Source organism: Silurus aristotelis (assembly GCF_946808225.1).
Source record: "Silurus aristotelis genome assembly, chromosome: 27".
Taxonomy (NCBI): domain Eukaryota; kingdom Metazoa; phylum Chordata; class Actinopteri; order Siluriformes; family Siluridae; genus Silurus; species Silurus aristotelis.
The window spans coordinates 11,961,292-11,972,363 of record NC_139600.1 but is presented as its reverse complement, the minus strand read 5'-3'; the positions used below and the strand labels follow the sequence as shown (position 1 = coordinate 11,972,363).

General features: G+C 34.7%; 1 protein-coding gene across 3 annotated transcripts; it reads left to right on the top strand.

Annotated features, from left to right (window-relative positions):
* The first annotated feature begins 5,476 nt into the window (after positions 1–5,476).
* LOC310721377 (fucolectin-like) lies at positions 5,477–10,163 on the top strand. Of its 3 annotated transcripts, none has more exons than XM_083533041.1 (8): positions 5,477–5,597; positions 6,371–6,410; positions 6,489–6,533; positions 7,394–7,673; positions 7,925–8,064; positions 8,150–8,241; positions 8,664–8,745; positions 9,585–10,163. In XM_083533041.1, exons 2-7 carry the CDS (start codon positions 6,374–6,376, stop codon positions 8,739–8,741), a joined length of 672 nt encoding a protein of 223 aa, XP_083389167.1. In that variant the 5' UTR covers positions 5,477–5,597; positions 6,371–6,373; the 3' UTR covers positions 8,742–8,745; positions 9,585–10,163. The 3 variants fall into 3 exon arrangements, with proteins under 3 accessions (XP_083389167.1, XP_083389166.1, XP_083389165.1); XM_083533040.1 differs by lacking the exon at positions 5,477–5,597 and adding an exon at positions 6,165–6,172; XM_083533039.1 differs by lacking the exon at positions 5,477–5,597 and having other exon boundaries at positions 6,292–6,410.
* Positions 10,164–11,072: the final 909 nt, after the last annotated feature.

Genomic DNA, 11,072 nt, shown 5'->3' with positions numbered 1-11,072 from the left:
CACTAAAAAGTGTATGTACTAATAAAATTGGGACAAAATAAATAAAAAGAGCACAAAGTTTACAAGTCACTTGTCTCTACACACGTGTATAAGCACAGGATTTGATAGTAGTATTCCACATACATTTTGCATATTCAAGGAACTGGAGGTGCTGATCCGAAAATTCTGAAACTAGCTCACCTTGCAACAACAACCATACCACTGTCACTGAAATTAGATTTTTACCACCATTTTGATGTTTGACATGAATTACATTTGCTTTAGGCTAATTCATTTAAAATACTTTCTTTCTTGACAAAGGTCAAACACACTGAATCTGCATTGAAGCCACACCTTGTTGTAACCATGAAAACGACCAGTGAAATTGTCATTTGTGGCAGGTCTGACAGTTGTTTTATCTGTATAGATAACATTTATTCAGGGACATGTTTGATGTATAAAGGGAGCACTACTTTTTGAGGCCCCCCTTGGTCATAAGCCAGGTTGTTCTGAGTAATGCACACGGAACTGTAACACAGTCAAGGATATATATACAGTGAGGAAAATAAGTATTTGAACACCCTGCTATTTTGCAAGTTCTCCCACTTAGAAATCATGGAGGGGTCTGAAATTGTCATCGTAGGTGCATGTCCACTGTGAGAGACATAATCTAAAAAAAAAAAAATCTATAAATCACAATATATGATTTTTAAACTATTTATTTGTATGATACAGCTGCAAATAATTATTTTAACACCTGTCTATCAGCTAGAATTCTGACCCTCAAAGACCTGTTAGTCTGCCTTTAAAATGTCCACCTCCACTACATTTATTATCCTAAATTAGATGCACCTGTTTGAGGTCGTTAGCTGCATAAAGACACCTGTCCACCCCATACAATCAGTAAGAATCCAACTACTAACATGGCCAAGACCAAAGAGCTGTCCAAAGACACTAGAGACAAAATTGTACACCTCCAAAAAGCTGAAAAGGGCTACTGGGGAAATTGCCAAGCAGCTTGGTGAAAAAAGGTCCACTGTTGGAGCAATCATTAAAAAATGGAAGAAGCTAAACATGACTGTCAATCTTCCTCGGACTGGGGCTCCATGTAAGATCTCACCTCGTGGGGTCTTAATGATCCTAAGGAAGGTAAGAAATCAGCCCAGAACTACACAGGAGGAGCTCATCAATGACCTGAAAAGAGCTGGGACCACCGTTTCCAAGGTTACTGTTGGTAATACACTAAGACATCATGGTTTGAAATCATGCATGGCACGGAAGGTTCCCCTGCTTAAACCAGCACATGTCCAGGCACGTCTTAAGTTTGCCAATGACCATTTGGATGATCCAGAGGAGTCATGGGAGAAAGTCAGATGAGACCAAAATAGAACTTTTGGGTCATAATTCCACTAAACGTGTTTGGAGGAAGAAGAATGATGAGTACCATTCCAAGAACACCATCCCTACTGTGAAGCATGGAGGTGGTAGCATCATGCTTTGGGGGTGTTTTTCTGCACATGGGACAGGGCGACTGCACTGTATTAAGGAGAGGATGACCGGAACCATGTATTGAGAGATTTTAGGGAACAACCTCCTTCCCTCATTTAGAGCATTGAAGATGGGTCGAGGCTGGGTTTTCCAACATGACAATGACCCGAAGCACACAGCCAGGATAACCAAGGAGTGGCTCTGTAAGAAGCATATCAAGGTTCTGGTGTGGCCTAGCCAGTCTCCAGACCTAAACCCAACAGAGAATCGTTGGAGTGAGCTCAAACTCTCAGCGACAGGCCAGAAACCTGACTGAGCTAGAGAAGATCTGTGTGGAGGAGTGGGCCAAAATCCCTCCTGCAGTGTGTGCAAACTGATTCTGATTATGTCTCTCACAGTGGACATGCACCTACGATGACAATTTCAGACCCCTCCATGATTTTTAAGTGGGAGAACTTGCAAAATAGCACGGTGTTCAAATACTTATTTTCCTCACTGTATATATATTACTATATAGCCTTTTACAGAATTGCAGTATTCTATAAATAGCTGTGATGTAAACCAGAGTCAACATTTAGAGACCATGTACTTGGTTGTGACCCATCAGGCAAAGATTTTCTCCTTAAGGATCTTTAGGACCTTCTAAGCTTTGCTGCCCCATAGAGGAAACATCTCCACCCACATATTAAAGAAGTCCTAAATCAACAGCAGGTAGGAGTTTCACTTTTTAAAGGTGGGGAATAGTCGCATTAAGTCAAGTCCCAAAGTAAGCGCTGGCTCTAGCCTCTCCCTGGACTGCATGAACCCTGAAGGCATGTTTATTTTTTGACAGCTAGTACACAGCTGCACATACTCGCAGACATCCTTCTGCACAATTGGCCACCAGGCTAACTCCTGCACCTATAGCAGAGTCTTAAGCTGTCCCCCCCAAAGGCTAGTATGGAAATAGTGGAGGAAACCTGTGGTGAAGGTTAGTGGTACTACAAGGTATTTCTCTCCTTGATCTTTTTGTGGAAACTTCTGGTACAGTATGCCTTGATGGGCATCAAAGTTAATCCAGTGAGTAAGTGTTTTTTGGAGTTGCAGTGTGGCTTTTAACATGTTTATTGTGCCATCTCTGTCCTGAGCTTAGGCAATTTTAGACAGGGAATAGAGGAGGTCAGTCTCATGAAGGTGGATGACATTTGTAAAAATTTACTGTCTGCCTCAACCTAGATTCCACCCCACGCTATATCAAAATGATCCTATCCGCAAAACAGCTTACATTTCAAAAATAGTTTTAAAAGTAGATATGTAGTTTAATGTAGATTTTTAGTTGGAACAATCTTAATCATAGTTTTAATTTAATCAGTCTGGCAGAGGCAGCAAGCCATCAAGAACTATCTCTAAGCAAAAGGTGCCTGAGACCATGATTATCTTTTAAACAATACCCTAACCTGACAGTTAGTGGTATCACCCAGCCATGTGTTACTTTACTCATTTTCTACACTACATTTACATTAAAAGGCTAAATCATATCTACACTTCAAAGGGAAGAACAGTATAAAATGTCTGGGCACAGTTTGTTTTGCGTTCTTTTTGACTCCGATTTATTTTGTCACTGCTACGCTGTTATAAACTTCTTCATTACGAACAACGTTGTCCTCATCATTTTTTCTTACACATTTAAGCATGCAGCTACCTACATTACAAGTGATACAGCAGCCCTAGACAAAGCATCAGGTCTGGTGTTGAAATATTTTTCCAGCAGCATGGTCCACCTTATGAGTGTGTCAGATTGTCAGATTTAATGGACCCAGTCCCAGCTCACTGGCATTGGTGTGGACCTAAAAAAGTAGAGAAAGGCTGGGTTGTATATGATCAGAGGTGGGAAAAGTACACACATCCTTCACTTAATTAGAAGTACAAATACTTATATTTTTAAATACTTGGGTAAAAGTTAAAGTACTGACTATAATGTTTTACTCAAGTAGAAGTAGAGAAGTTTGGGCTCTGACATGTACTTAAGTAAAAAGTGTCCATTACAACTACCTGTTTAAGTGTCACGCTGGTAACTGCATTTATTTCACTATTGATTGTGCTAGTTAATCCAGTGGAGAAAACAGCCAAGGAAATTGTGTGAATGTGCTGCAAATGCATTTGAATCTAAAACCCTTGATAATCTTGAAGCACTTTTGCCGTCATAATCAGAATCAACAAAGACAGAATCAGTATAGGAGTCGCTTGCACAGTGAGAGCACTAAAAAGATATTTTTTGCCAAAATAGAATTCACTTTAATGTAAAGTGACAGATCACAAAATGATCTGGGTGACTCCATATTGAAGGAGCAAAATCTTGACACAGGAACATGCTGTCAATAATATACAAGGATTACAAAGACCATTTTGAAAAACTCTCCACACAAGTTTTCCAAGATGGCATTTTGGAACACAAACACATTAAAGCAAGGTTCACTATTGAGAGCAGCCAAAATTCCACAAGGATTAACCAAATTTAGTACACCCAAAGGTGGAGGCTGAGCTAAAGTAATTAGAAGACCAGGAAATTCTGTCTAAAGTAAGCTGAACCAACTGGGCTACACCTATAGTTCCAATTGTCAAGAAAAGTGGAGAAACTGTGCTGACTTTAAGTTCACAATTAAACCAGTCGTGTAGGTGGATAAATATCCATTGCCTTGTAACAAGGATATCATCAAGTCACTATCAGGTGAGCAGCACTTTTCAAAAATGTATCTTGGATCTATGCCAGATGCCAAAATTCATCCAATCAAGCTGTAATTTTCAAGCTTAACTGAGTCCGTGACCACAGTAGCCTCAAAGTCCTGTTCATGGCTGACAGACAGGAGTGGTATCTAATTTGGTTGCGGCTTGGTTGGACACATTGGATGTTTCTGTTCTATTCACTACTTTTGCAAGAATTATTATTAACATTGCTTTGCTGTCAGTTTAAACATGTCTGATAATTCTACTCAGATCTCATTCATCAACAGTTTTTGCCACAATTCTGTGAAAACTCCGATGACTGCCTTGTGTGAAGATCCTATCAGATCATATCTGAAACTTCTTAAACCAGATCACCTGGCACTATTAAACATACTATTGTCACTGATTTCACATTGTTTTCCATTCTGATGTTTGATGTGTATACTAACTGCAGTTCATCTGTAGTTTAAATATTTTTAACAAATATTTTAAGGGTTAATGCAGTGTATTGGTGGTTTGACCTTTGTCAAAAACGGATTACTTTGCATGACTTTTGCTTTTGGCCAATTTATGCAAATCATTCTTACCTAAGTCACACACCCGGAAACCATTGAAACAACTAGTATTTCTATATAATAATAAAGAAATAACAGCCAATGTCATTAAATAAAAACAAAAAACACTAAAAAGCCTTTGAATGAATATTATTACCACAGGAATATTATCTGCTATTAATTTCTATCATTCTGTTATTTAGTATTATTTTATTAATATACATGCATCTGCACAAAATGGCCTAAAAAATAGAGATATGATTAAACAGTGTTTAGAATTATTGGTGGATCATTATATCAGATTTAGCCATGACATTTTTATTTTCACTTTGTGTAACACATTTGTATACATTTTCAGAAATAAGATACTGATTTGATTGGCATGCTAGATATACATTTTTAGGTATTTCTGTATGCATTTTTAAACTAAAATGAGTTGGGTAATAATGAAGTACAAATACTTCTTTACTGTACTTAAGTAGATTTTCCTGGTAGCAATACTACAATACAATTCAATATTTATATTTAGGACAACTTTTTACTTTCTACTAGTTACATTTTTAAAAACAGGCTCATTACTTTAGTTTTAATCTATTTGGTGAAATGTCAATATTTTTCTCTCCTCACTCCTCACTGTGCTCACTGGCTTTTTTAATTAACAACTAGTGTCTTAATTCCTGACTCTCACACACCATAGATGTAGGCTAGTTTACGAAGCTCAGTAAGAAGTATGGGGTTAACGTGGATGAGAGAGGGGGAGTCAGCGATATAAACATGACTGAGAACAGACACATTCTTGATCACCTGATCATCATCATTTATTCTTTGCTTGCGTTCTTTATGATGGATGTTCAGCCGGGATACATTTATTAGGTAAGAAAATGTGAAATTCTTGGTTAACAATTAACCCTCTGGGGTCGACAAACTTGCCGGTCCATTTTGTGACTTTTTTCCTCATAACGCCAAAACGAACTTAAATTATTCTTGTCTTTTATGATTGTACAAGAGCAATACATCATTTGAATCTGTAAAGTGTCTACAATTACAATAACAGCAAAATGCTGTGATTTGTAAAATAAAGAAAAGGTCATCGTCATCTCTTTATACAGACATAAATAATAAATAATAACGTAGAAAAACTCTAAACGTCTACTTTTCATAAATAAATATTCTTTGATTATGTTATCCGTATGAAAGTTAGAATTGGTTGTTTCTTCAGTTTAACCTCATTTAACTTTTTTTTGTGATTGGCGTTCTAATGATTTACGTAATTTAAAAACACAATTTTTACATTAGTACATGTCAGAGCCATACTTTGAACACCTCAAAGTATTTCAAATGAGGTGTTCAACACAAAAAGAATTTGACTTTTAAATAAACTACATAAACATTTTCTGAAACACCAAGTTAACAGCTCAGAGTTTAAAAGGGTCAGAGAGCTTAGTAAGGTAAGAACTCTCTCTAAACTCTCTTATTTGGTTTAATACATAAAAAAAAATTTTTATATGCTATATGATGCACTTTATAGAATTGGAAATGCTATATACACATTATAGGAATATTCACATAAAAGTGTTATTGAATATCTTTCCTAAACCAACTGCTGTTGTAAAATGTGTAAAATTGTTATTTTTCTATTTGAGCAGAAAATGAAGATTTCACTGAGGCCCATGGTCAATTTTTTAGGTAAACACAGAATAAGAGTCAAATGATTTCATGTATATTTTTAACTGCATTAATACTAAATTATACATTTCTGTACAGAGATATGCATTGTCTCATTGCAATGGACATTGACCCATCAACTCGGTAAGAACATAATGGTATACAGAAGTATATCATGTTGTTTATCCCATGATAAATCATGTTATTTATCAGAAGAAAATAATTGTATGTGTATATACAGTACAGACCAAAAGTTTGGACACACCTTCTCATTCAAAGAGTTTTCTTTATTTTCATGACAATAAAAATTGTAGATTCACACTGAAGGCATCAAAACTATGAATTAACACATGTGGAATTATATATGGAATTATATACATAACATAAAAGTGTGAAACAACTGAAAAATTTCTTTTTCTAGGTTTTTCAAAGTAGCCACCTTTTGCTTTGATTACTGCTTTGCACACTTTTGGCATTTTCTTGATGAGCTTCAAGAGGTAGTCACCTGAAATGGTCTTCCAACAGTCTTGAAGGAGTTCCCTGAGAGATGCTTGGCACTTGTTGGCCCTTTTGCCTTCACTCTGCGGTCCAGCTCACCCCTAAACCATCTCGATTGGGTTCAGGTCCGGTGACTGTGGAGGCCAGGTCATCTGGCGCAGCACCCCATCACTCTCCTTCTTGGTCAAATAACCCTTGATGCCTTCAGTGTGACTCTACAATTTACATAGTCATGAAAATAAAGAAAGCTCTTTCAATGGGAAGGTGTGTCCAAACTTTTGGTCTGTACTGTATATATATATATATATATATATATATATATATATATATATATATATATATATATATATATATATATATATATATATATATATATATATACTGTATATAATATGTGTATGTTGTATTGTATATATATTTATATACCCTGGTGCATATGTGTTTATATGTAAAGCAGACATGCACAGATACAGTTTTAATAAATGAATTTATTTTCTTCCTTTCAGAAAATGTGGCTTTAAAAGGAATAGCAACACAATCTTCTTTATTCCAGAATTTTTATGCTTACCTTGCTATTGATGGTAACAGAGCATCGAGCCTGTATTCCTACTCATGCACACACACAGATGGTCAGATAAACTCATGGTGGAGGGTGGATTTGTTGGCAGTGTATGATATTAGCTATGTAATCATCACTAACAGAGGTGATGCTGTTCCAACCCGGATAAATGGTGCTGAGATTCACATTGGCAGCTCCTTAGTTAACAACGGCAATGATAACCCCAGGTGAAACTTTTTAATGTATTTATAAATACCAAAAAATAAAAAAATAATGTGTTTAATTATAAAGCTTTAACAGTTCACAAAGCATGCTATTAATTGTTATTAATGTCATGCTTCTTTGTTTTTTTTATTATCTTTTATAGATTATTTACATTACTTATTTAGGGTTTGACTACTATAAACAGATTTTATATAGACCGTATTTTATATATAAAACATTATTCCAACATCTTTCTTTCTCTTTTTTTCTACAGATGTGTTGTTATCTCTACCATCCCTGCTGGTGCCTCTGTAAGCTACACTTGCAATATGAGGGGGCGTTACGTGAACATCATCATTCCAAATATTTTCCAGTACCTCACTCTCTGTGAAGTAGAAGTCTATGGAACTCCAGGTGACACACATTTATATTTATTTCACAGTTTTATATTAATTTTAAGTTTAACAGTTGCTGAATATCAACACTGTTTTTTTCATAGTGCCTGTTTTTAGGAGAGCATTTGTGAGATTAAAGTTTAAAAGCAGTGAGGATCTCAATAATCCTTCCATGAGGGACAAAGTTCTTCAAAAGGTGTGTGTTTGTAAGACTGTACACTTAGTTGTCAGTATATTAGGTACACTTACAGTATATTAGGTACACCGATAGCTACACTTTTTGCTCATAATTGATTGTATCCTCTCTGTAGTGCTAAATGGCCTGTTGCATACCACCCTGTTATAAGAAATAATAGTATAATAAGTGCAATGAGCACCAACATTCGCCACTACGAATATGTTACTGTCATTGTTGTATTAAAATGTTTCACTAGCCCATAAATACATTTGGTCAGTGATCGATCAGTGGTGGTCTGTTTCCAGTAGATGAGTTGAGTAGATGAAGTCAGAAAAACATAACACCAGAGATGCTGGAAGGCTCTATTTTATATACATGTGTATTATGCTATATACTGTATATGAAGAATTGCAAAACACAAATTTAATTTTTCTTCATAGTTGAAATTGGTCACTGTCCATTCACCAGTACTTCAGGTCTGCTGGACAAAGGAACCAGAACTGGAAACTAAAACTTAAAATGGTAAGAAAGTGTATATGAATACTGTGATTATTACTAAAGTAAATGAAAGTAATAAGTAAACTAAATTTAAAGTAATTCTTTAACTTTTTCAAATGCTTGCTCAGACACATAAAAGCCATGTTTTTCAATTAGATCAGATATGACCCCTTTGCAGCAGTAACATTTTAATCTGACTTCATGACAGCTTTTTAAGCAAATTAAGCACCGCTTCATTAGAAGTGTAGCAGTCATACTATTTAAAAATGTCAATATCAATATTTTTGATCATCACTAAGTATCACAGGTCAGTTTGCCTGAAATCGTAGTAATAGTCGGCAAAAGGCACATCAAAAAACAATCTAAACTGGTGAGACTAAACAGTTAGAGGTTTTGGTTTAAAAAAACAAAACAAAGAAAACTAAAGGAATCAATGGTAAAAATGGTCAAATGTACAAAAAGTAAATTTCCTTTGGTGCTTAAACCACAAATATAGCATATTCTTCGCTGAATGGGCCCATAAATAATTCTAATCTCCATGCCATTGAGTTGTCCGGCTCTGAACACAAACTCATCTAATAGAAATAATTAAGTAAGCAATATAAAGTTAACCAATATTGAATCTAAATAATGTTTCTGGCTCTTCTAAAAACTTCTATTCCAATGCAAGCTTAATTCTTAATATAATCTCTCTGAAGAACATACAAATATTGGTGAAACTGGATGTTGCCTAAAAATAATACAAATTATTTGCATTTGCTGTTAGTATTATTGTTATTACCAATTTAGAGCCATAATTAACACCCATTTATGCCCTTGTCTTGATTGTAACAATAAAATAAAATAAATTTTCATGTTTTCAGGAAGCGGGAAAGTGCAGTTCTGATGGTGACTGTCCTATAATGAAAAACTTAATGAGTGCATAAAGAAGAAAAAGAAGTAGTGATTACATAACAAAGAAAGAAAAAGCCAGACGCATAAGATTTGATATGGTACAAGCTAATCAAATACACCAATGGGTAGAAGTACAGTTTCTTTTAGGAAATGTATATAGGAAAAAAATTGTGTTGTTCCTATTTACGATATTATTGATTGATGTATTTAAAATGGCTTGTTGTTTTATAAATCATTAGATTATCAGAGTTAAGCCTAGGTTTAAGTTTAAGATAATAGCTCAGAATTATTGTAGAGTTTTGCTATGTAATTATAATAAAAAACAAAACATTCAAATCAGGTTCAAAACACAGCTGTACGCATTTAAAGATTTTTTAGAGTAGTACTAAGAATTCATGTAAATACTAATAATCATAATTTTTCCTTTTTTGCTGTAATCATTTTGAAATTGTCATGACACCTAATTCAATACAGAAAATCCTTACCACCTCCCAGGCATTTAGAAATCATAAGTTTGGATAAATTCATAATGTTTGTTTTCCTCGCTGTCAAACATATCCACTATCATTTGTGATCATGATCATTTGTTTTTCTTTTTTTAATTGTACATTTTACATCAATTTCCCCCTTAGGGCATTAAATTCCCTTGAAATAGGGAACTTTTTTAGTTACTGTATATTACTTGTAATGCACAATATTGAATAATCTGTAAGAATGTGAAGAATTAATGCCCTTTAATGGTGTGCTGATTCTATGTGCCTAGTGTTCCAAGCCTGGGATGTTTCCAGAAAGAAATGAACTTTTTTATTAAATGTTTCTTAAATTTAATAAGATGAACAGCACATGCGACCACTACACAATTTCTTTTTGAAAAACAGTGTGCAAATGTACAGGTATAATGTGGACAGAGGTGGCAAAAGTACACACATCCTTTACTTAATTAGAAGTACAGATACTCATGTTTTAAAATACTCGGGTAAAAGTTGAAGTACTGATTATACTTTTTTACTTAAGTGAAAGTAAAGAAGTCTTGGCTCTGACATGTACTTAAGTAAAAAGTAGTTATTACTTCTACCTGTTTTAGCTGTTAACTGGACCTACATCATATTAATATTAGATAGATAGATAGATAGATAGATAGATAGATAGATAGATAGATAGATAGATAGATAGATAGATAGATAGATAGATAGATAGATAGATAGATAGATAGATAGATAGATAGAAAGAAAGAAAGAACTTTGTTATTGCACAATACAGGTTCACAGCAACGAAGTGCAAAAAGTAGCAAATGTGCAAATAGTGCAGAAGCCTTTGCTATGTTTTCACACGGACAGTTAATAAGGTGATACCGGAGAAACTGTACCTCTTCCAGTCAAGAAGCTTATATATATATATATATAATCATAGACATTTTACAGGTTTGAATGATTTATTGTTTTTTGATCTGTATGATC